A 27,013-nucleotide genomic window follows, 5' to 3' on the forward strand; every position below is an offset into this window, starting at 1 on the left:
CTGATAGATAGAAAAAAGAAGCTAGCATGAGGATACAGACAAAAATTTCCAGTCTGTGAAACAAATGTCAGACTTAATACATTTCTTTGCATCTGTTTAAGTAAGACTTATGAAAATCACACAGAATTGCATAATTTTTGGTCATAACAAAGCTAACATTTTCCAGTGATCAACATATGTTATTGTCCCAATTCCTGTTTTACATAAGGATAAAATAGCTATGTGTCAAAGGCAATAGTCTGATTACTACAGAATTTTTTTCAGAATTATAAATATATAATATTTGTGCATGATAAATATGTGCATTTTTGTGTCTCTGTGTGCATGCACATGTGTTATTTATCCGTGTTGGCCTTAGTCTGTTCACCTCAGGACTAATTCCTGAAAGTTTTGAAAAGCTTCATGCAACCAGTGTTTTTTATTCTATCTACTACATAAGTATTTCCTTCTTTCCCCTACAGAGGTAGAATTTCCATTCCAGTAAATGACAAATTACACTGGCCTTAGGCCAAGATTAGCAGGCCTGGAAGATCAGCTCAGTTACAAATTTAAGACATCTATCTCACCATGGTTTTAGGCTGGATGTCACAGAACAGGAGAGATTCTCACTGAACCTAAAGTTTTGCTTGAGCCGCAGGATGTTCTGCGATCCTCACATCATGGCACCGTTAGGTGAAGAAATATGATTTTAGGTTGTTTGCTTCTTGAGTTAACAAATCTGCAGGCTCTTCAAGAGAAGATTATGGTCTTCCTTCTCCTCTTTGTAGGCCTAGAAGTGAATATTTTCAGGTTTGAAAAAGATTCAGGCCAAAAGGTAAACAAAGTTTCAGAGTGCAAAGGAGAAAAGTATCTTTTATGAATCTATGGGGCCTTTCATAGGAGTTTCATTGCAAACAATAAATGTGCATACTATGCCAAAGTTGTAACTACCCATGTTTCATGAGAAGCAAAGTTTTATGTGGGATTCTCTGATGCTATTTCAAACATATGCTTTAACATATGTTTTGCCAAAAATTTTCATTCATATGATCACCTGTTAGAGGTGCAAATATCAAATGTAAGATGAAAAATACATGAACACATTGAGGTGATCAGTTGTCCCTTTGGTCTTTTCAATTCAACTTGTAGAAGAGAACATGAAAAAGGTATTCATGCAAAAAATTAAAAACTCATGTAGAAGCTGAAATGTCTTGATAGTAGTAGTAGTAATAATAATAACACCATACACCTATTTATCACCTGCCATCTGTAGGTCACCAAAAACAGCTCTTACAATTTCATAATATGTGAAGTTATCTCCACTGGGAAAGGTCACTGAACAGTTGGGTCTGTTATTTTCCAAAATGATCTGTTTTACAGGGCATACAAAAAAGCTAATACCTGAGTTACAAAGGTGCTGGAATTGAAGTCAGTAGGATTTTCAAGTGCTTATTCGCTCTAAAAATGAGGATAGAAATTGTATTCAACAGGTATCACAGCAGGAATTACATGGCACTTCAGCCACAGTTAGCTGGCCTGAACTCCACAGAGGAAATCAGAACCCAGAAATCCCAAGTGACAGTCCTGAGATTCTTACCCATTCTTTTCCAAGAAAAAAATGTAATTTATACCTATACTCTTGTTTGTTCATTTTTGAAAAAAAACCCAGAAAAGTTAATATACAGACAAATGGGCATTTGCAGGAGTAGAAGAATAAATGTATAAGCAATAGAAAATAGCCTCTTAATGCATCTCGTCTTTTTCTAGTGACATTCACAGCCAGCAGCTGAATGGCTTCACTAGTAATAAAGGGTACCTAGAAAACTGAAGTGCCTGAAGTGGATCAAAGGATTGATGTAAAAGTATCGTAAATTGAGAAAAGCAGAGTAGGCCTGTCACCTAAGAATGACTGTTTTGTTTGTCACTCTTTCAGGAGTTCTGCAAGGGCACAAAATACCTGGAACACTGCTATGTCTCTTACTGCCCTCAGCTGACAGACGAAGCTGTGAAAACAATGGCACGTCACTGCCACAGACTAACATCTGTCAGCATAGCGGGTTGCCCAAAGGTATGTAGAAGAAATGGGGCAATAGTTCTGGGATTGCTATTGCAAAGAAGTACTTAGTATTTCATTCAGAAATTTGACCTCCTGGCATCTGTGTCTTGTCACGATTCTACAGGGTACTCAACAGATTTAGAAATCAGCTGTATCAGAAATAAGTTCAGCTGACCGTCCATGAGGTTTAAGTTCTGAGACTTGGCTCTTGAGAGTGTTTGGCGTTTTTCTAATGGTTGCAGTTACAACATATAGGTGTCTGTGCTATATCAGGTAAAAGTTTGTCTCTCCAGGGGTTGATGTCTAAGGAAGGGTGAAGAGAGAAGGGCTTTTAGTGATACTTCCTGCAAATACTCTCTCAGCTTCTGGTGTTTTGGGTGCTTCCAAAGGGTGGTGTCTTTGTTTTAATAACTGTTGGTGTTTTCATGCTTTATTTTTTCCCAGTGCTCTTTCTGAACCCAGGTGAAGCATAAACTGGGGCATGAGAACTTTATACCTCTGGCTTTACATAGCAGGGCAGTGGCTACTTTGAAAATAGCAGTAGTGCCTAAAAGCTCATGCACTCAGAGGTGTAAATTCATGCTTAATTATTTTGAAGAGTCTAAGTCTAAGCAACTAAGTCCTTTGCAAAATAAAATTTATGAGGTATTATTTAAGTAACTTATACCTATGGAAGGGAGTCTTCTTAGGCTACTTTTTATAGTCAGTGGAGCAAATTGTTCCTAGAAAGCATCTGTCAGGGAACCTTTCCTTGGTTCTTTGAGAAGCCCTGTCTCTCTACTGACTACTAGGATACTCAGAATAATAGTCAGCCCAGGGCTATATGAATATTCCCTTAATATCCAAGTTAGTGTGACAGTTTTGCTAGTGGTTCCCACTGTCACCAGTGTGCTTTGGTGAGTCTGATGTAGTGTATTGTGTTTAGTAGGTATCTATTACCAATAAAACCATGTGCAGTTGCAGCCTTATTCAGTTAACTAACATCTCTTCAGGAAAGGTGCTCAACTAATTTTCATTCAGGATGTCTGAAAAAAATGCAATTATTTCCAGCCACTCATTTATTTAGATTAAGATTCACCTATAGCGAAATTTAGTTCCTCTTTACCATGAGCTTATACTACAGCATGTTTGCTTCCTATATTTTCTGTATCATTTCTTTTTGATTCAAGTCTTGCATCTCAATTATCTTTTTCCTGTATCCAAATGTGTGTTCCTTTTTGAAATTATCACTGTTATGAAGGCCTAAATCTTCTTTCCTATACTTTCTGACTTAATACCTTTGGCTTCTGTGTGTTTAATTATTTCTGTGCTTTTAATTATTTTCTTTAACAGCAAAACCAAATACTTGCTGCATTTTGGCAATAAGCATTCAAAAACAATTTTTAAAATGATGATTTCATTTTTTTAAAATTTCATGGGAGAAGTTGTTGTAATGTTCCTTCCATCACTATCAAGTGGGAATAGACCAAGTTTATTACTACATTTGGAAAAGTTCACCTTGAAGTATCCTTTAAAATTTCACCATCTCATTAGGCCAGAGTCCCCCTTTTTTCCTACTGAAGTGCCCATGTCCTGTTTCCTTCCACAATATGTCTGCAGCCATCACTTGTCCCTGCATTCCTCCACTCCAGCACCCTTCTCCATAACCTTTGACTGTCCTTTCAGTCCTCCACACAGTCCTCATGTCCTCTTATTCACTGCAGTGGTGGAACACAGCCTCCTGGCCAACTAGTTTGAGATGACTTAGCTGACTAGCTAGCCAGCTCTGAATTATAGATATTTTGGTCAATTTGCTTGCCTTCCAAAAGTTCATAAGTTTCTCAGCCTCTAGGCCAAACCCCTATGTTTCAGATCTGGCAGGCCAAGGAAGTTGCTAGGTGTCTTACAATAGCCCTTGGTTAAAAATCTTACAGATACCTACTGTACACCATTAAGTATTATATACATGAGTCTCAATCTCCTGTATCCTTTGCTTTTAGATAGATGTTAAGCTATTTTCCCATAATAACAGTGACAACAGAAGTTGAGCATGGAGATCCTCCCAAAGTAGTTGAAGTTAGGTGGTGTTACAATCAGTCTTCTCTGCCATGCTTTCCACTACACCTTATATCCTAACACAGGAAACCAAACCAAACCAAACTAAACCAAACCAAACCTCTACAATAGCAGTAAATATATTTAGTCTGGAAATTGGGAGAGTTTCTGATTATCAGAGCAGTGAATTGTAAAACAGCATCTTGGGAAAGGAGATGGGGCAAAGTATTAAGGAAAGTTACGATGGCTCTTGGTAAGGGAATAAACTGGGTCATATTTTGTAGTTCCTGCAAATGGGAACAAGAAGGAGACTCGGTGACCTAGTAATCCCCTTCCAACACTTTGTTCCTAGATGGTTTCTTTTCTTTAAATGGTTATAAAGCCAATCTGTTAACTGCTAATACCCTACTATTTTCAGAAAAGAACATCAAGACTCTTCCAAATAAATCTACACATAAGTTTACAAGTCTTTTTTTGACTTGAATCCAGCTTGCAACTCCGTAAAATGAGATGGGTACACCTGTGGATGTTAAAACTAATGGGTCTTTCAAATCCTTTGGCAGTCTCTAGTGTAAATTGAGGGGATCCAGCTGCTAAGTAAGGAAATATTTTCCACTCAGAGACTGTTTAAAAATGGTCAGGAGATTAGAGTAAGAATGAACCTGTTCCAAAGGATATATGTTAATATGTCTGACAGTCATGTCCTGCAACATCAGCTAAATTATATTAAAAAAAAAGAATTTAAAAAAGAAAGCATAGCAAGAGAACATGGAAAAAAAAATCAGTAGAGAAATACATGTCCATTAAGAATTTTTTGGCATGTGCTATGCAGGTTACTCTAAAATTAGAAGAGCTTATCACTTTAATCATATCTACTGAGGCAAATTAATTGTCTTTGAACAAACTCCACTGGCTTCAGTGAAAGTGCAGTGAGTGTCCCTGTCATGCTTCTGTATACCTAGGATAGGTGTAAGTCATTTGCTAATGCTGATACTATAAAATATTCAGCAGTGCAGTTCTGGGTCTTACTCAAGGAATGAGCCTGAGTCAAGAGTAATTCTTATTTCATAGGAAAAAAATGAAGTTGCTGTGGGAAACATATCCTACACATGAAAAAATACAGCAAGAATTGAAAATAAATCTCTGGTTAAATAGATCAGCTATTTAAATAGAAAAGTTCTGGAGAGACAGTTTGATGGACAATGAATTATGTAATTCATTACTCTGAAGAGAGGATGAGTGTATGATGAATGTACATTTCTCCTAAATGCATCCAATATTGATTACTGACTTCAGAGTCAGCAACTTTTTATTTCAGTAGGCATGTTAATCTAGTTATTAACCTTTTAATCTATTTATTAATCTGTTGCAGATCTTAATATTGAACATACAGCTAAATCTGGAATAAGCAAAGCACAGAATTAGCTCTGTATTCCAGGAGGACTGTATAATGAGATAGTGTGCTAATTTTCTGTTCCTCAGCCCAAGGTCTCAGCTTCAACTTGCCTCCTTGACCCTTTTAGATTTTCATGAGATTGTCTGTTTAATGCAAGTGAAACCCTCATCTCTCTTTCCACCATCACTCCACTGATTTTAATCAAGTATCTTTAAAAGGTCTTTAGTATTTCCCCTCTTGATTTTTGGTCCTGACTGACCAAGGTAATTAAAGTATGTGCATAGTGTATTCTTGACTGTTCCCGGTGAGGTCGGTGAAGCAATTAAGTAGCTTGCATGACTGCTTATATACCATGAAGACTCTACGTCTCATGTTTTTCTCAAATGCTACTTCTAGCATTAATGGCAATGAATGTCAGTATCAGTTTAGAAAAATGGAATCGTGAAGTGAAACTAAGCAGCTCTGCTTCAGAGCTAATGAAAAACAACTATACATTAAAAAGCTCTTGGTGTGAGACACTCACTCGTAACAGAGAACTGAGATACAAAACTGATATAACTAAACTATAAGTGCAGCCTAATAGTTTAGCAAGAACAATGCAATAGCAAGTAAGGCTAAAGGCTTATATGTGCTGCATGCAAAATTATGAGGTTGGGAAAGTTAAACCATTCTGATTAGGTGAAAAAAAATTCCACAATATTTTTCACTGTATTGGAATTACAGTTAACTAATACCTAATATGCTTCTGATATTTAAGTGACAGTTCCCATAGAGCCTCTTGCATAGATTCAGAATTCTGCTGTGTCAGAAACTTTACTTCCATGAAGTATTTTAAAACATAGTTTTCCTACAAATCAGACACTAAAATTGTGGTCTGTGTTTTTTTCTTTTAACTATTCAATCATCATCTAACTTCTGTGTGTTTTGTTGCTTCATTTACAGATGACTGATACCTGTATCCAGTACTTGGCTGCAGCCTGCCATTATCTCCACTTCTTGGATGTCTCGGGTTGCATTCATCTTACTGACAAAGCACTGAAATATCTTTGGAAAGGTTGTAAGCAACTCCAGATTCTCAAGATGCTGTACTGTAGAAATATTACCAAGTAAGAGAATATTTCCTAATGCTATTTCAGAGCTGGTTGTAAACCCCAAAACATGAGGGTTTTTTCTTCATTGGCAGCGTGGCGTCATGCCAGGTATCTGGCTTGAGTCATCTTGCTCCTTTATGTAGGGGGTGTCCACACTGCTGTCTTAGGATTCCTGTGGCCTGGTGTGGGTATCTATGTATTCTAGTGTCATCCAGGAGTGAAGAGGAATAGGAACCCCCATCTATCTTTATGGCAGACAACGTCCTCTTAGGGACGTTTCTGCAGACACAGGGTGTCACCTCAAGGGCACTTGGGAACATGAGGGTGAAAACCAGAATGGGCCAGATGCTCTCAGCCATCGCACTACGTACTTGAGCTCACTCTGAGGGTTTGTTGGAGCCTGTTTTCCAATGACTGAATGTCACTATATGGCAGAAGTAGATGTCGGCCTGTGCTCAAAATGCGGCATGGTTACAACAAATGAATCAAGGTATCATATGCATATTTCATGAAGTACAAGTGAAACATATTTGTTATGTATCTACAATTGGAAAAAACAGGTCATCTACCACAATGTAATCTAACTTCCCCGCTGGTGTAAACGGACCAAGTCTCCTGATTCCCCATGAAATTTAAAAGCCAGTTAGGTTTAGAAACACAAAATCACAAAATATCTCAAGTTGGAAGGGACCCGTAAAGATCATCAAGTCCAACTCCCAGCTCCTTGCGGGACTACCTAAACACATGACTAAGAGCTTTGTCCAGATACTCCTTGAACTCTGACAAACTTGGTGCTGTGACCACTTCCCTGGGAGCCTGTTCCAGTGACCGACCACCCTCTCAGTGAAGAACCTTTTTCTAATGTCCAATCTGAAGTTCCCCTGATGCAGCTTTATTCCATTTCCTTGTGGTCTATCACTGGTCACCAGAGAGAGGAGATCAGCACCTTCCCCCCCCCTGCCCCCTTGATGAAGTTGAGACTGCGATGAGGTCACCCCTCAGCCTTCTCTTCTCCAAGCTGAACAAGACAGGTCACCTCAGCTGCTCCTCATAAGTCTTGCCCTTGAGGCCCTTCACCATCCTGGTCACCCTCCTCTGAACATACTCTAAAAGTTTGATGTCTTCTTATCTTGAGGCACCTAAAACTGCACACAGTACTCAAGGTGGGGTCACACCAGTGCAGTGTAGAGTGGGACGTGTTTGGCTATTTTGGCTGCCAGGGCACACTGTTAACTCATATTCAACTTGCCATCAACGCAAACCCTGACATCTCTTTCCGTGGGGCTGCTTTCCAGCCTCTTGTCCCCCAGTTTATATGTATAACCAGGCTTACCCCATCCCAGGTGGAGAATCTGGCAGTTACTCTTGTTAAATTTCATACAGTTGATGATTGCCCAGCTCTCTAGTCTATCCAGATATCTCTGTAAGGCCTCTTTACCCTCGAGGGAGTCCACAGCTCCTCCTAGTTTAGTATCATCATCAAACTTAATTAATGTGCTCATTTATAAAAACATTGAAAAGCACTGGCCCTAAACTTGAGTCCTAGGGAATCCCACTGGTGACTGGCCACCAGCCTGATGTAACCCCACTTACTATAACTCTTTGAGCCCAATCTGTTAGCCAGTTGCTCACCCAACATATTATGGACTTGTCTAGCTGTGTGCTGGACAGTTTATCCAGAAGGATACTGTGAGAGACAGCATGAAAAGCTTTGCTAAAATCCAAAACTGCCACACCTACTGGCTTCCCTTGGTCAACTAGATGGGTGACCTTGTCATAAAAGGGAATTAAGTTGGCTCAGCAGGACTTCCCTTCGTGAACCTGTGCTGGCTATGACCAATGACTGTGTTGTCTCTCAAGTGTTTTTCAGTAAATCCCAGAATAACCTTCTCCATAATTTTACCAGACACTGAAGTGAGGCAGACAGGCCTGTAATTACCAGGGTCTTCCTTCTTACCCTTCTTGAAAACTGGGAGAGCTGAGTTTAGAGCTGAGTTTTCATCTGTGAGTCTCAATGACAGCTTCAATATCTGTCACCCCTCCATGGCTGTTAAGAGCATCACAGACCAGACATTGTACACCTAGAACTGCACAGTGGCCAGATATGCCAAAGGGACTGAAACTGGAAAAGAACTAAAGTTTAAGCATGGTTGATATATCTGAGTATATAACTTAATCAGACTTTATGAGAGTAAGAAACATATAATACTATTTTATGTAGAGAGTATCCATACTAGGAGAGCTCTAACCCCACTCTAACAGGACCACTGTAGATAGCGCACTCCCTGCTAAACCATTCCAGGGTTTAATAGTCACTTTAGAGACCACAAGACTAATGCAGATGCTTAATAACTTAAAAGATATTTCCAGTGTGCTTCATGCTTTCCAAACCCTCCTTGGTTTATTTCCCTCTGTCTCACCACAAACAATTCTGCTGTCATTACTTTTATTTTCTTTACTTCTCTCTGACTTAGTTTTCTTAATGTCATCTCAGAACTTCCTTCTTAAAACTTCTAATTAAATACTTGTTAGATACAGAAAGTGTTTTTAAGGATTGGTATGCAAGAATAGTAATTGAGAAAATTATTGTAATTGAACTACTCTGTTCATTCTGAAAAAAGATATTTCAAATAAATTTAGTCCCTTCATAACTTTCTGATTTACAATTTTTCTCATATTAAGCCTCAAAGGATTTTCTTTTACCTCCAGATTAGTTGTTGACTTGCTTTTTCTGTGACTTCATATCTCCATTTAGAGCACTAAACAGTGTGTCATCCCTTTCAGACTCTGGATGCTTATACGTCTTCCTGTAGAAGTGAGATGTAGTAAGAACAGACATTTGTGTGAGTTCCAATTTATGTTGGGAGAGCCATGATCAAAGAGCTGACGTGACTTCTCAGAAAACCATTTGCATTACTGTGGCCTTTGCAGGATGACCCAGGATTATGCCTCTGCTTCAGAGTCCCATATGCTATGGGTTCTCCAGACGTCTTAAACTCTTCTGACTCAGCCAAGGAATTTCCCAACCAGTTATTGTTACTGTAAAGAAGGCCCTGGAGAGTTATAGATCTTTGCAAAACAAAAAAGAAACACATCTCCACCCAGTGTTATCTTTCCCCTTTTTGTGATTTTTAGAACCAGACAAACTTTGCTGATTTTACTTTCTTGAGCCTGATTTTCTGGTATGTGATGGTGGATGGTTCTTTTCTTTGCCAGCCTCAGTCTCTAACCCTTTGCACCATGTGCTCAATGATAGGAAACTCCTACCCCATGCCATTTGAGCCTGGGACAAAAACTATCAGGTGGATTGATTGTGTAGAATAATTCAGCACTGAAGATTTTTTGCTTGTTCCTTCCAACAGGTCTGAAGAGCCTCCCTAGACCTAGGCAGGCTGCAGAATAGACTGACCACATCAAGATCAGAGTGCTTGTCAATTAGACTCTAAAATTGTCATTAAAGAGACTCAGAAAATAAAAGGGTGTTCATAGCTAGATTCAGATATATTCCACATCCTGTATGTGTCACACATCAGAAAAATCTTTTCTTATTGTAGTTAAAGGCCAATATTGCAAAGATGATAAAAAAATTATCTTCTGCCAATAACTACATCAAAAGCACAGTAAAATACGGCAGTGATCCTACAGTCAGTTGTCCTGCAGTAGCTTTTCAATGACATCAAAAGCAGTGACAGTACTGTTACTAATATGTCACAATATGCTTTTATAAAACTACGTATTTAATGCACAATCTGTATGCTTTTAGTAAAGAATAATAAGCAACCGAAAAATGAACAACAGGGCCTCATTCTCTGTTTTCAGACTAACTCCTAAAACTTTATTCAGGTTCTTGGATTTTCAAAGAATGTGGAGGAAAAGGCTGGTTTCAGGTGTACATTCTGCAGATGTGAAACCACATTTCAGAGACATTTCATTCCCTGTTTAAGGGGATGGAAGAGGACATCTATGTAAAAATCACATCACAGCTCAAGAACTAAACATGCTAGTGGCTTAGGTTCTAAATAAGCAATAGAAGAAATATGGTTTTAGTTTAAAGTTGCCCTACAAAATCTATGTGTCATGTATACTTCATTTTGCCAAAGGAATTCCCCATTATTTATGATTAAACACTAACTTGCAAATATTGAGGTGTATCTCTTGTATTGTGTCACATTCTTTTTCAAAATTTTAGTTTTGCTTTTTTGTTAGATTAAAGTAGAAAACATATGGAGGCACAAAGTTCTTCAAGTTTCAGTCCAATGCAGCTTCATAGGAAACAGTTACCAGCATATAAATTGTCCATTCTTTCCAGTATCAGGTAGCATTCAAGATTATATTTGCCAGCATACTAGTCTGGTTCCTGGTTTATTAAATGTTAGAAGAAAAAAAGGTCTATGACCTGATATCCTGCTGCATATTTCTTATCTAGGGGCTAATGACCTTTCAATTAATCCTGTTTCTAAATGCCGTAAAGAATCGTGGATAATCCACCTGTGAGAGTATATGTCACTGCTATGATTGATTTCTTCTATTAGAGGAAAAGAAGCTAACTAACTGCTTTTCAAAATATGGCTTCTGTAGGAAAAGGTTGTATTGGTTGTGATTCACTTGGGACTAAGCCTACAAGAAGTAACACACTGCCATCTTTAGAGAACCACTTCTCTTCCCTGTAAAACACTCTCCTTAAACTTCAAAACAGAAATACCATTTAAAGTCAGCTGCAGTGCTGAGAAAGATGTGGTGCTCTATTAACATTTCTGGGTGCAAAATGAGAAAGGAAATCTGCCATTGCCTTGAGAAGCCCTTGCCAGCCAGCCTGGTGTTCTCACCAAACTGCATCTCGTCTGTAACAGTTTGGTTCCACCAAAAGCTATTCTTTGAGAGCAAAATTAAATGCTTCCTTCTTTCTTGTCTGCACTAATATGAAACCAGTTACATTTCCTTTAAAGTCAGGACTATGCTGTTAACAAGTGACTCAACAAATACTGTTACAATTTTTGCCTTTTAAATAGAAATTACATTGGGTCTTAATAGCTGCAATACATTTGACATTTGGAGAACATTCTGATTTTGGGGGTTTTTTGGGTTGTTGTTTGCTGATGGTTGCTGTTGGTTAGAAAGGAGATTGCAAGAACTCTCTTTTCTTGGAAAAGCAGAATTTCTTAGGTATTATCTAAATATTCAGGTCTCAAGGCAGGAAGGATTTGGGAGGCCAACACACATGTAATCAGAAATGAAGACAGCCGACACATGATTTGGTAAAGGACTAAGAATAATTACTGTTTTCTCTTGACAAAGCAACAAAAATATCGTAGTACTGTCTTCTCACTGACTGTAAATTGCTCTTCAGAAGGGACATGGAGGCTCCTGGAGTGCCATGTTTCAGCCATTGTGTGCACCTGAACTGGATGCCAGAATATGATACAACTACTGCAGCTGACATAGACCTCAGAATACTTCAGATTTTGTGGAGTCTTATCACTTTTTGTAGCCTGGAGCATGCTTGCAGGATGCTTTCTGCTCTTCTCCTTAGTGGCCTGCCTCTTTGGCTTAATTTCTCCTGCATTTGCACTATAAACAGTTCTCCCATGTTTAAGTTTTTATTTTCCATTACTTTTTCCTCTTGATGTAATCTCATCTCAAAAAGTCTTTTTCAAAAACTCTGCTTTTTAGTATGATGGACCCCGTCAAACATTTCTGAATTTTGGAATGGCTCGGGATTCAGACTGATGTATTTCCTACCTACTCCCTCTTAGTAAAAGGGAATGAAACTTTGGGTAAGGATTCAATTATATATTCCAGTGCTGCTCAAGCCATGTGTTTGGGCCAGTACTTTTGTCTGACTTATACCAAGAGATATTTGCTTTGCCAAAGAGAATTGCAATTATTTGCTGAAATGCTTTTATTCATCAATGTGCTCATTTAAGACAGTATCTAAATAAATAAGCAGACACTATCATAGTACAGTATATCTTAAATAAACGATCTATTTTGCCATGTGTTGATGATTAATGAATGGCTGTTTCTGGCAAACTAATCAACTGTAGCTCCAGGCATGGGACAGCGTAAGTTTCCAAAAAAATAGTAACAGATCCCCTTATACATGCTTCAGACAGCCACCATACATTGCAGTTTCCATGAAAAACAGCAATTTGGACTTGGATGAGTTGATTTTTATTTTATAGCTTAGCACATATAGCTCATATAAATTGTGCACACATTCCTCAATGGCACAGGCCTCCATAATATAAAAACAGATACAGCCTTGTGTTCATGTCGTTCATACAGTGTGTCAGTGTTAAATTTAAAAAAAAATATCCTGTAGCCGTTGAAAAGGAGCCCTCCTTGCTTCACTAATTTTGTCCCTTTTGCACCCCTCCCTGCTTCCCCCTCCCTGCTGTGGTGGTGCAAGCATCACAGCTGTGTGTGTCTGCCTCTTTTGTAACCATCTCCAATGTTTTCACTTTGGGAAAAAGAAAGATACTGTAGTAGCATTACTGGCAGAGAACAGACCGCTTTAATTTAGATTTTTTTCTATTATTGTCTAGATGCCATATATTATATTCTGTTACAGAGCTTAGGAAATCGGCCAGCAGGGAGCAAGGCTACCTTGCTGTGGCTGAGACACATAGATCAGGTTGAATCTCCTGAAGAGGATGGGAGATGTAGAGAGCTGGCTCTTCCCCAACAAGCACATGAGTACACTCAGCCCCGGGGAGTTTTCTGGAGTGCAAGAGGCAGTGATGGGGGGAGGCCAGGGGTGGCGGGTGCTCTGCGCAGCCGGGAGCGGGCTGGCAGCCAAGTTGCAGAAGTGATGGAAAAAAAGAGACGTTCAGAAGACTGAAAGTGGCGGGTTGAGTTTCTTCAGCTCAGGAAGGCAATGAAAGTTCCTGGACTGATACTGCCTGGAAATGAGGGAGAGGGGAGTTGCTCTTCAACTTCTTTTTAGGGTGTCTCACTCAGCAGGCCTGATTTTCTCCTATTTCTGTGTCATTTTGCTCTAGTTTGTTATTTTTGTGTTCTAACACTGCAAAGGGGCAGTGGCCACAAAATGCCGAGGGAGATCAGAGGGGTCATGGGTGTTTTTGGACATCACAAGCAATTCTCTTGTGGATCAGCTATCACAGAAGTTGCAAAACACAGCCCTGGGGCAAGCTCAGGGCTGGTGCAGGTAACTAAGGCTCTGTAACACTGCCCGACGTGTATCCAATTCTGTTTCAGAAACAATACACTTCAGAAAGAGGTGGGTGACAGAAGATAACTACAAGTAGAGACATTAGCCAAAAAGAAATCAGAAGGTGCACCACGAAAGGGTAAAAATACTTGGAGGTGCCACAGAGACTGTTCAAATTAAAAAACAGAGATAGGCACCTGCACAGTTACTATAGCTGTCCTACATAGCTATGAAAAACCACTCTGGAGACTCTGTGATATCTTTTGATGTAACTGGTTTCTTTGTTTGGTGTTGTCTTCAAAACACAATGCTATTATTCCAATGGCCTCACCTACTCGGTCCCGAAGATCTGTGCTTTAGGCTCCCCAGTCCAGACACTGACACACTAGGGCAAGTGCAGATGAGGGGCCACCAAGACCATTAAAGGGCTGGAGCACGTGGTGTGTAAGGAGGAGCTGAGAGAACTGCTTTACTCAGTCACAAGAAGAGAAGGCTCGGGCTGGAGGAGACCTTATTGCTGTCTGTAACTCTGATCAGAGGATACAGAAGAGAAGACATGGCCAGGCTGTTCTCAAAGGTGCACTGATAGGACAAGTGGTGTATGTGAAGTTCTGATTACACACAAGGAAACTATTTTCATCAGGAGGCTGGTCAAACACTTGAATAGGATTCCAGAGAGGCTGTGCAGCCTTCAGCCCTAGAGATATTCAGAACTCAGCTGGCAAAGCCATGGCCCACCTGGCCTAGTTGGATCCATTTAGAGCAAGACCAGGATTAAATGACCTCCAGAGGCCCCTTCCAACCTCATTTATTCTATGACTCTATGGCCTCACCAATTATCTTCTATTTTCCACACCACCTCTTCTAATATTGATGGTTTCAGTTAAAACAAGGAACTTTTGCTCATTAAACAGCTTTTAGTGCTCTTTGTAGAAACAGCCTCTGCAAAATTTTTTTTTATTTTTTTTTTATTTTTAAACTCTTGTTGCAGGCAAGCTGTCTCAAAATATACAGCCAAATTGGAGAAACAAGAACATAATGATGCTGACCCTCCTTCCTGGCTTGGATATGATCAGGATGGTAACATACTCACCTTCACCAAAAAACACACATCAGAGCCCAACTAAACAAATTCTTCAGAATGAAAAATGAAGAAATTGCGCAACATCTACAGTTTAAGGTTTTTTCACTAGAGCATGAAAAGAACACTGTAATATTTTACTTAAAACTAATCATACTTTAATAAAAGGCTGTTTGTTGAATCAGTAAGGAAGCATTGTGAATCCTTCTTGCAGGAGCGTGTGTGCCTTCAAGCAAGACAGCCGCACTGAAACAACACTGCTAACTTTCAGATATTGATTCAAGCTGTCTTCATCTTTCAGTAATGAAAGTTTTTGTAGTCCCGTGCAGAGCAAGCAATAAATAAATCTCTGTGTGTCTGGGGTTCTTGTTTGCCATGAAGGTCCTCTCCAGGACATAAACACTCTGGCTTCCCACAGAACTTCACACTTGCCACGGCTGGTACTCATCAAGTACAGTGTTCTTGAGCAACCAAGAACAGGTAGTGACTACCAATTCCTTAAGACAAAACTACACATGCCTGTTTAAGAACAGTTTTCTACTTCTCAACAGATATTTGTGCACCCAGAGCCCTAATTCTCCTAAAAGTCTCTCAGACTGAGTTCAACTTTCTAAGTGAGCTGATGTTTACATTTGTAGATCTGAACCACAGGCTGGCTGGCAGCTGACAGAGTCACACCACATAAAAAGGAGCATGAATGAAAAGAAGTGTTAAAAGGGTAAGTTTTCTCCAGTTACAAGAACATGTCTTCTCATCAAATGGACAAAAAAAAATAAGCACACAGGGGATTTGCCATTAAAGTCCTAATTACTAATAACCCACTAATCTTTCCTTGTCTAGAGAAAAATACAAAGTTTCACCTCATCACAGCAGAACAAGACATTACTCAAATGCCTTTAGGGAAACTCCCAAAGATTTGTCTTTCTTCAGCTCATTCTTGACCTTTATGTTAAAGTTCTAGCTAGTCTCAACATTTATTAGCTTGGAAAGACTATAATCAGAATAGCTTTAGTGGTAGCACAATTTTTCTGATGGCTTATTTAAACTTCTTTAAGCAAGTAACTAACAATCCTAATGTTTAATTCCAGCTAGTTTTAGCATATGAATGTCTTAGCTTGCTTTCTTTTGAACATGGAAGAAATAACATATTTTCTTACTGTGTTCTCCCTTAAATTGCTGATGCAGCAGTCTCAAAAGGCACAACCTTAATCGCAGAGGCTGACAGGCTTTGAATTCCAGGTGAATAATGGAACCATTAAATGGACTCTCCATTTTGTGAAATATCTACTACACTTTTTATTTTTCAATGCAGTGTGAATTTAGAGGTGCTTCTTTCAGTTTGTCTGCAGCAGTGCAAAAAAAAAATCATCAGTTTCAAAAATTTTTCGGGAAATCTAAAACCATTAAACATTTATTTTGTATCTTTTAAAAGTAGTCTAATATAATAACTAGTAATATCATATTACTAATATTATTACTAAAAGTAATGTTTTATATATTAGTGTTTATATTAAAAATACATAAAATTTGCCATACATATCAGTGCCCGCCTCATCCAAACAAACAGTACACACAATGCCAAACAGAATGTGGAGGTTTTAACCACCCTGAATTATAGTAAAAATGTTGCCCTTGACTATTGAATTCCAGTAACCAGGGGCAATTATACATCTTCAGGAATCCTGTGGCAAAGGAGAAGTTCATTTCATAATGTACCATCTAAAGTACATACACATATATACACAACTTAAAATCTGAGCTGACGCTCTGAACTCTGCTACTCTCCATCCACTCAGCTGGCAGAACATTGCAGTTTTAAAACACAAATTTCAGCACTTCTTTTATAAGGTGCCATATGTGTATGGAAAGGCTTTTAAAAGCTCTGTTTACTTTACTGTTTATATTACAGTAACACAAAATCCTCCATAAAAATCACGTATGCCCTTGGGCCGGGCATATGTCCCTCACCTCCCTCCTCTGCCTTTCTGCCTCAGAGCTGACAATCCGTCATGCAAAGTTGCAGGAAGGCAAGTCACTGGAAATGTAGCAACTAAACAGATTACAGATCTCATGTATTGGGCCAATACTTCCATTCTTTGGCAGATTTACTTTACGGGAATGTTCATGTAGACTCTTATCTGAAGTGCAGCTGGTGGAGTGTTCCTCCTCGAAATCAGGCAGATCCATTGCACTTCTGAGTATTTATTTTAAAACCTTTTTGTTGCAGCGGAACAGTGGTAGACATAGCTAGAGTTCTTATTTCTATCCACAAACAAGTTGTTCAGGATGACATGGAGCAAGTTCTGTCATTTCATATTAGTTTTACACATACAGTACCCATTGACAAGGCAGAAACTGCTTAACGGATCAAACACCAAAGACGACCAAATAAGAACTACAGTTCTGAAAGTGGTTTTATCCTCTCCACGATACAAATTGGTTGAAGAAAATTCTCCATCTTTTGCATAAACTAGTAGAATTCCCACGGTACTGAGACATTTAAAAATATAAAATAGTTTGCAGACCATGTCATCTTGGAAGTAAATTTTCATATTTTCAAATATGAGATGTTGAAAATGCGTTTTCTTTTTAAATGACAGCTCCAAACTTCTGCTTGAAAGTTACCAGTTTTTAAACTGATATGTTAAGTGGGTCAAGTTATACAAATTCTGAATATGTAAGATCTTGTCATTCCTAAAAGGCACTAAAAGTAAACCAGATCTGTTAAGCACCAGCCACTGTCACAGGCAAATCTTGGGTTAAAACACCCTAATTTTTAATATTGTTTCTCTCTTATATTAAGAATATACAAAGTTCCATAATTTTACAGAAGTGTTCCTTTACAATTTCTTGATTTAATCTCTTTGGCTTATTTCATCTTTAAGAACTCTTCAGCTTGACAGACTGGATCCAGCTTTGACTTTTAAGACACACTCTGCCATTTTGTGTGTCAGCCTTAATCCATTTGTCTGTTTCATTCCTTTGATTCATGTGACCTGGAAAAGAGAGTTCTGTTTAGTTTAGTTTGACACACAGTAAACATATCTCCATATTGCCATTTTTTTCAAGCTCCCTTGAAATACTTGTAAGACTTTTATTTGGCAGAATTTATATATTTTTAACAAGGGCTTCTGACATTTCATTTTCGATACAGTTTATTTGCATTAATCTAATGTAATAACATATTACTGGAAATGAAAGTTGTGGGTTTTTATTATATAGTACTTTATTTTCTATTATGGGCTAGGAAGTATGCTGTGGTGGGTTGACCCTGGCTGGACACCAGGTGCCCACCAAAGCCGCTCTATCACTCCCCTCCCTCAGCTGAACAAGGGAGAGAAAATACAACAAAAAGCTCATGGGTCGAGGTAACAACAGGGAGAGATCACTCACCAATTACCATCATGGGCACAATAGACTCAACTTGGAGGAAAAAGATTAATTTAATTTGTTACCAGTGAAATCAAGAGTAGGATTAATGAGAAATAAACCAAAACCTTGAAAGCACCTTCCCCCCACTCCTCCCCTTCTTCCCAGGCTCAACTTCACTCCTGATTTCTCTACCTCCTCCCCCTCAGCAGTGCAGAGGGATGGGAAATGGGGGTTGCACCAGTTCATCACACATTGTTTCTGCCGCTCCTTCCTCCTCAGGGGGAGGACTCCTCACACTCTTCCCCTGCTCCAGCATGGGGTCCCTCCCGCAGCAGACAGCCCTCCATGAACTTCTCCAACATGAATCCTTCCCACAGGCTGCAGCTCTTCACGAACTGCTCCAGCGTGGGTCCTTTCCATGGGGTGCAGCCCTTCAGGAGCAGACTGCTCCAGCGTGGGTCCCCCACAGGGTCACAAGTCCTGCCAGAAAACCTGCTCCAGCATGGGCTCCTCTCTCCCTGGGGCCACGGGTCCTGCCAGGAGCCTGCTCCAACATGGGCTTCCCACGGGGTCACAGCCTCCTTCGGGCACCCACCTGCTGCAACATGGGGTCCTCCCCGGGCTGCAGGTGGAGATCTGCTCCACCGTTACCCTCCATGGGTGCAGGGCACAGCTGCCTCACCATGGGCTGCACCACGGGCTGCAGGGGAATCTCTGCTCTAGCACCTGGACCACCTCCTCCCCCTCCTGCTTCACTGACCTGGGTGTCTGCAGAGTTGTTTCTCTCACATATTCTCACTCTCTCTGGCTGCAATTGCATAGGTTTTTCCCCCCTCTTTCTTAAATATGTTATCACAAAGATGCTACCACTATCATTGATGGGCTCAGCATTAGCCAGTGGTGGGTCTGACTTGGAGCCAGCTGGTATTGGCTCTGTCAGGCATAGAGGAACCTTCCAGCAGCCCCTCATGAAAGCCACCCCTGTAGCCGCCCCCGCCTGCTACCAAAACCCTTGCCACAAACTCAGTACATATATCTACGTTAAACATTAATCTGTCTATGTAATTTGAAAAGTTTTCTTCTTTATTGTAAACACAGAAGAGACATGGGTAAGACCTGATTTTCCAGACAACCAGACATTGCTACTATTACTGCTTTCTTACGATACTGGTTTAAAAATACCCCAACCCCGAGATGTCTGTCGTCTTACATGTTTCACATAAACTTAGTATGCATGGTCATGCTCTGAAAAGCTTACTGTATAACAGACAAAGGAGAAAGTTCAACTTATCCTAATTTTACAATCAAGAAACTGAGGCCAAGAGAGAATAAGTGACCTTCCAAATTTATACAGAACATTTATGACCAAATTGGGAATTAAACTGGGATCTTTTAAGTCCCAAATCAGTGCCTTTATCACAAGATCAACTTTCACTTTGGTTTATCTTTATAAAATACCTTTTATTAATACTTTAGTGTTTGTGTGACTGAGGGAATTCTAAGTTTAGAACTAATTTGAGCCTGGAATAGCATAAGGGATGGCAGGGAAGCAGATTCTGAAGCAAGTTTGCAAACATGCTCTGCTCTGACCTGTAACACAGCTGAAGTTAAATTTTGGCCACGTAAAAAACAGTGGCGAAACTCCAGCTGACATCACTGCATCGGTTTCCACAACTCAAGCCTATGCACCAGAACTTTTCAATAGCGTTTCAGCACTTTGGTACTTCTAAGTGGGATTAATTTAAGGTTATGGGCCAAACCCACATTAATTCACTAGCCGGCTGAGGTACTGTCTAGAAGTACAGGATTTCCAGAGGTGTCCAACACTGACAGAGTTCTCCCACTGAACAAAGAGGTATATCAGTGTCTTTTGTTACCAGACTACAACATACTTTCAAGGGTCTCCATGTGGATGTCCTAGTACAATTTCTGCACTCCTGACTGCTCCAGGCAGTGGCAGTCTCAGTCACACTCAGTCTCAATATCATTCCTACTCTAAGACAGAATCCATAGTTCTGCTCCCCATCTAATCATGGACTTATATCTATGATGATCACCACCAAATTGGACAAACATGTACATGAAATGTTAAAATCTGAACCTTCTGTTCCTCAGAAAGCTTTCCTGAATCATTGATTCCAATAGTATTGTATAAGACTACAGAACAGAAATTAAAATAGAATCTATCTTTTAAGTAGAGGTAGCACTTAAGACATTAGATCAGTCTGAATTTTAAACGGGAAATAGCCTCCAGGTGTCAAAAAAATAAACCAACAAAGAAGTGTAAAGGAAAACTTCAGCTGATCCCTGTTGTAGAGCACTAAAAATACAGCTTTTTCCCTAAGGAGAGAGGACACGATAAATGTAGGGCAGATATATACTTCCAGAAAGTGCATATTGGAGTGCTTGGTCCCAGTTCCCCCCTCTCATGTTTTTGTCACTATGGCTTGTACTTCTGCACAAGGAACAAACATTGAAGCACAGGATCAGCCCTGTCAATGAACAATTTCATGCACTGCTTATGCCCTGCTACACTTTTGCTAAAAAGTTAAAGAGTTTTGAAGAAACACAGAAACAAATTAACAAAAGCTGTTTTAAAGCTCAGTTGTGTCTGAGTTCTGTTTCTCATTTTGTATTTGCTATGTGAACTTAGAAAAATGTTTTGTTCCTTATGCTTCTCTTGGAGATTTGCCTGTGAAGGGAATGCAGAAAATATCAAACTGCCTGCAGGAAAGTGAGTGTCAAGTTCCACTCCCTAGGCATGAAGATCTTCAAACTACTTTAAGGTTATTAAGCCTATCGCCAGTAGCAGGTTCAGATCAAGCTTAAGATATTTAAATAGCTTTGTCTATGAGGCGCTCGCTCATCAAGCAACAAGTTTAGTTCGAGACCTTCTGATGACATTTTGGTCTTAACTGTACTCACTGCCTGTGCTCTGAATATTGTGGAAACATAAGTGGATTTTGAGGATGACTTTGCTAGCATGATTAAATCACGAAAGCCAACATCCTGCTGGATTGAGAAAAGGAGAAGGAAAAAAAAAAGGATTTAATTTCAAAAACCCACCAGTCAAGACAACAGCATGAGCTCAGGAGAAAACAGATGCAAAGGTATGCTGTGTGGCCACTTTTTCAATCTAATGTCGCAGAAAAAGGATTCCCCCTCCCCGCCACGTGTGGTATCTAAAGGCAGCACACCTTTGTAGAACTTCACACAGTAAAGTACTGACTGTTCATTCACTTGCCTTCCTGAAGACTGAAGCAGTTAGAGTGCTCTATTTTCATATCATAAAACACACGAAGAGGAATACATTTTAAATGTTGTTCACTGGTGTTAGGACTGTAGTGTATCTCAAAAGGCTGTGAACAGCTTGAGTTAAATGCAAGCTGAAACCAATAAAAGTCTGTAGGATAGCATCTCATCAAATGTGTTTTATAAAAGTTGGATGAACTTTCTATTTGACTTGAAGGAATGTAATCTTTTCCAGATACAACCTGGGTCTTTGTTTGTTTTTTTTCAGATACTGCTTAAGGATTAAGGCTTCACAGAGGGACAGTGTTTGGAGGGACACTGTAAAACAAAGCTCTTCCCACTCAATTCTAGTGGCAAAGAGTCAATAAAAATTGCTTCTAGGAAAGAAGGAAAGTTTTGAAGAAGTGCCTTGAGAACAGAGAAAACAGGGAGGGACACAGCAGCAGATAGTGTTACTCCCGGGATCAGAACCGTAACTGAATGCAAGACCTGAGTCAGCTGCACAGTGGGAGGAGGATTGCTACACTTGGACAGCTGTTAGGTTTCAGAACAAACTTAAGTTTCATCAGACTGACATAATGCAAACTCTTTCAGTTATTTCCCTTTTAAAGGCAAGCTGCTTGCCTCACATTATTCACTACTCCTTCAGCTGTGTTTGTATTTAACCCTGGAACTTCATGCAGCTAAAGAAACAGACATAACCTTAAACAATACAGAATTTCTGATAACGGAAGCAGTTAAACACATCCATGAAGTTTGGTGCATGGTATACGAGACTCATGCAGTGAGCTCCCTCCTTGCACACTGGCTTTGAAGCAATCCTAAAGGGTAAGTCCACAGCACTTGATAGGCTGCTCTCCCATTACTACCGTATGAGGGGCCATTGTGTCAGCAGTAAGTTATTCCCAAAGGTAGGAAACATGTCTAAATCCCCTGTGTTCCAGAGGGGAATCCACCAGATCTAACCTCAGACAGATGTGAAAGTCTTACTATTTCAGTGCATGCCTGAGCAAATGATTGCTGTAAGTAGAAAGGTGCTTCTCACCACAATCTACCTGGAAAACCAGACAAGGTGAAAAGACTTGAAGTACGTTATTAAGAGAAACCAAAAAGTCAGATAGGACAGTGGTATCAAAGCCCATCTTTTCAAGGGGATTTGGTAATTAGACAGGCTGACTCTCTCCAGAGGCACATGAAGAGGAAGGCGATCAAAAGAATAATTGGATGCTGGATCAACCCATAAGGTAGAGGCAACATATACATGGAAACTTCCACAGGAGAAAAGGGGTTAGAGAAGACAACAGGGGGTTCCTCTCCATAGCCAGGACAGAATTTGAGGGAATGCATAAGTTAGCCCTATTACCTGTGTGCACAGTCACCAGAAGCCATGGCTCAGAGGACACTGTTCAGATGTGGCTCAGCTCACTAGGCTGTAGATGGGGTTGGATTAGTACCAAAAGCTAAAAATCCTGTTAACTCCTGCAACTGTTGTCATGCTGGATGACATAGGGAACAAGTATGCCTCAACTTGGGAGAAGTCAGTAATAACTGAAGAGTATGTTCTTTGTAAGAGGACAGAAAAATACAAAGAGGTTGGTTTGCCAACTTGAGAAAGTAAGAATAGGGAGACATAATAACCTACAAACATTCACGGCCTCTGAGGAGCGCCTGTGGCACTGTGGGACTTTTACCAAGGAAACTCATGCAAGTGCTGAAAACCAGATGGAGTAAGTCACTGCGAAAGTTAAAAGGTCACTCGGCACCAAGCAGATGGATGGCGTCAGGTCAAAGGTTGCCGCTGGATATGAACTTGGCACTAGAACTGGGACCAGGGATGGAGAAAGATCTGGAATCCCATGAGTCCCTGGCACCAGAGATGGAAGATTTGCACAGTTTAAAGAAAGGGTTCATAATTGGATTTGACAATTGGATTGGACAATTGGATTTGGAAACTGACACTACCAGCTACAAGGATCCAACGAAAGTCTCTGAATGACTGCAAGACTTTTTCCAGCAAGCTTACAGTTGTCAACACACAAGCTGGCAATGGAAGGGGGCGGAAGCATGCCCACTGGCTGCATTCATTTAGTCCCCAAATTTATCTACCCACAGGCCTCAGAACCTTCCTCTGAGTTGCTGTGGAGTGGGTGGGAGCAGATGGTCACATCAACGTCAGACAAGAGCAAACAGGGCTGAAAGCAGCCTCCTGAGGATGCACTGTATTTAACCCAACATGCTCGCCTAGCCTGTTCTTCACAATCTGCAGTACCGACAGCCCTACGGCCTCACCAGACAAGTTCTTATTACCAGAAAGTTTATCTTACTATGCAGCTAAGTTTTCTTTACCACAAGGTCAAATCATAATTTCTAGTCCTATCACCAGTGGACAGAGAACAATTTATTTCTTTCATCTCTGCAGAAATTTCTTACATTGGAAAAATGCATCTTAATTTCCCTTAGTCTTCTTTTCTTTAGAAAAAACACCACTTTTTTAGTCTTCCCTCACTGATCATGTTTTTAAGCCTCTGATCATGTGTTCTCCTTTGGAGTCTCTACAGTTGTCCACATCCTTTTTTTAAGTACAGTACTCAAAGCTGGACATATTCCAGCAAAGTATTACTAATGCCATGTAAAGCCAAGGGATTATTTTGAGTCTACAGAACAGTCACGTTAATACACTGTTTATTTTTTTCAACTGTGTAACATTTTTGTTTCCTGTTTACTGATGTTTTTATTGAAATACTTCTCCTCTTGGGACCACAAAGGTAATTATTTCTACCTTCATACTTTGAACTTAAAATGACTTAGAAAAATGGCCTAAAAAGCATATAAATCAAGATTATCTGTATTTTAACCTTGCCCTTCAACATGTTTGTAACCCCTTTCACATGACAGTCTAAGGGTTACTTTTCTGCTAAAATATTTGACACTTTTTGGCCTGCTACCCTTCCTTTTACATATATAGTACCAGATATAGTTAATTATCTCTACAGGCTTCTTAAATCAGCTGATTGCAGAATACAGGCAGACCTGGAGACATGGGGAAGGTGCAGACATTGAGCAGCAAGGGCTTCCCTCTTTGCCAGGGAAAGGAAAAGAATGCCTTGACATGATTACCATCAGAAATTACTAGAGTTACTCAAGCATTCTCAAACTCGACAGCCAAACAAACTTTCACAGATGGAAGCTAGACCAGTGCTTAGCATGAAAAATCTGTTTTTATAACAGATTTCATTATACCATACATACTACTTCTAAGAGTACCTACGGGATGTCAGTGGAAACAGATGCCTTATCCTTGCAAATTTACACTGAAGAGTAAACTCCTTCGCACTGTTCCCTAGGCTCCTTCCCTTTCTCAGCAAGTGTCCCAATTCTGCAGGAAAGTCCCTTCCCTTTCTAAAAGAGCAAAACACCTTTTCACATTTACATCACTCTGCCTCTAGAGCACCCAGTCCAGGCTTTCATCTTCTTGCTTTGACTAAATCCTGCCCTATTCCTTGGCTATCCTGCAAAACCCTGCACGTGACTGCTTGTGGGATTGTAGTGTACTGACTTCTCCACACGGTGTGGAAATGGGAGCCATGAAGCAAGGTGATGGTGTTCATCATAACTACTGTAACAGCAGTAGGGAAGGCCTCCCTAGCACAAGTGATAAGACTAGGTGCATGTTTACCCATCACAGAACTCTACCATGTCTTCCCACCAGAGAGCCTCCTCTCTAACATCTCCCAGGGGCAAGTACAGCTTCCTGAAAGCAGCCAGTTCTTGTGTTATCTACATGAGAACTAGCCAGTTTCTGAAAAAATAATCTATTTTTAAACTAACCTTTGAGCTCAAAAAAATCATAAAAATCTAAACTGTCACGCTCTTGTGATACAGTTTTTTTCCACTTGGCAAAACCCCTCTTCTCTATTTTCTATTACTTCAGTTGCAGCAGCAGGACAGTTACAGACTGTACCTAAAAGTTCAACAGTGGATAGTGTTTTCATGATATAGAAACAGTATTAAATGATTTTTAATTATTTCAGAAACTACTTGTACCAGAAAATTCTCAAATATCAACTTTGAGAATGAGGGTACAAGTGCTTGGCCTGCAGAAAGAATACACTGTCCCCACAGGATAAAGAGAAGGAGGAGCAGGAAGCATCTTCCTTGCCATGCCAAAGCAATGTTACTGACTTGGCAAAGAATGGGGAGGTACTGTTTTCAAAATGGTAAAAAAAAAGGAGCAAAGCACATGATAAAAATCAACTACTTCATCTCCCTTTGGGTTTGTTGCTTCTTACTGACCAGTGAAGAAAAGGGAGGACAGAGCTGCTGTAACTGGTTACATTATGTGAGAAAACACTCAAAGCTAAATGCCAGGTATAAAAACAGATGAAGATACATTACTTCAGGCCAGCACTACTTTAGCTGAATTGTACCCCACAGCAAATCCACTCCAGGGTCTATTTTTCATTCACTTGTATTATGATCAATTTAGATCTATATTTAATACATTTTTTTGTGCAATGCTGTAACCTCTTTAAACAACTAGTAATCAGTGGCCTAATGCTGCTGCCTCTGCATAGTTCTTGTTGATTTTCATGCCTTTGGGATGTGTATATTTGAGGGTTAACTAATCAGAGCTGCTTTTGGCCTCAACTGCCAAGATCATTTCCATACATAATGGTGGGTTGAAAAATTGCATCTGCTTCAGTGATGACTGTCCTACATAAACACTGGCTGGGTCATGAAACCAGAGAAGCCATTCAGCTGTGTATATCTGAAACACCACTCTTATCTTTAATGTTCCCAGAGTGACACCATGATTGACTAGCCAGTGCTCCTCTTTACTGGGAGAAGTGTTGTTTTACTGCTAAGGCAATTCATTCCACAGAGCCTTACTAGAACCCGGGGTCCTTCCACAGGTTTCTAGCTGGAGAACTTCTAACCATGTTTTTTAAAGAAATTGTATTTAATAGTCACTAGTAAATTTAAATGCTAGCTACTGTTCAAGGCAGGAAGAGATATGCCTAAACATTTCAAGACTAATGTTTTATATAAGCAGGCTACATATTAAAATGACGTATCTATTTCTAACATTTCCTGACTTTGAGATTATCATCTTACATGAGGGAGGAAAAGAAGTTCTGTGCATATTTTCTTAGGTTTAAAACCAAAGAAAAACCTCAAAGCCTCACCCAATCTGCTATCATATCAGGTCATACTGACATAACACGTTCAAAAGCAAATCTGGAGCCTTCAGACACATTACGTTAATGTTTCCTCTTGAGCAAACTGAGTAATTGGTAACAGCAACAGTCTTAACTTTTAAATAGACACATCCGGAGAGGAGGAGAGAAATACACACACTGACATTGAATTGTACAACTGTTTTCTAAAGCAGGAAACAGCAAGACTTGGGATTCCCAAGTTCAATTTTAAATGCATTAGAAGAATGCTTCCAGTAACTGCAGGCACCTTTCCATGTACTCTCTATTTCACCGTGCTCCAGCTTCTGCTCTTCTCCCAGCTATCTCCCACCTATCATTTCTCAGCCTAACCTGCACTGTTTAACATTTATACTCTACATTTA

At 39.8% G+C, this 27,013-nt stretch overlaps 2 protein-coding genes across 2 annotated transcripts in view; one reads left to right on the forward strand and one right to left on the reverse strand.

Moving 5' to 3' along the window:
- Positions 1-14,991, forward strand: part of FBXL13 (F-box and leucine rich repeat protein 13) — a 98,761-nt gene extending 83,770 nt beyond the window's left edge. The window contains exons 19-20 of the mRNA XM_074827867.1: positions 6,408-6,571; positions 14,719-14,991. Of these exons, the coding sequence (XP_074683968.1) occupies positions 6,408-6,571; positions 14,719-14,854 (300 nt within the window). The 3' untranslated portion in view covers positions 14,855-14,991. The remainder of the gene's footprint in view (positions 1-6,407; positions 6,572-14,718) is intronic.
- A 1,088-nt stretch (positions 14,992-16,079) lies between these two features.
- Positions 16,080-27,013, reverse strand: part of FAM185A (family with sequence similarity 185 member A) — a 46,867-nt gene continuing 35,933 nt past the window's right edge. Inside the window, exon 8 of the mRNA XM_074827872.1 lies at positions 16,080-17,804. Within this exon, the coding sequence (XP_074683973.1) occupies positions 17,689-17,804 (116 nt within the window). The 3' untranslated portion in view covers positions 16,080-17,688. The remainder of the gene's footprint in view (positions 17,805-27,013) is intronic.

The sequence above is a fragment of the Strix aluco genome, chromosome 5 (assembly GCF_031877795.1).
Source record: "Strix aluco isolate bStrAlu1 chromosome 5, bStrAlu1.hap1, whole genome shotgun sequence".
NCBI lineage: Eukaryota > Metazoa > Chordata > Aves > Strigiformes > Strigidae > Strix > Strix aluco.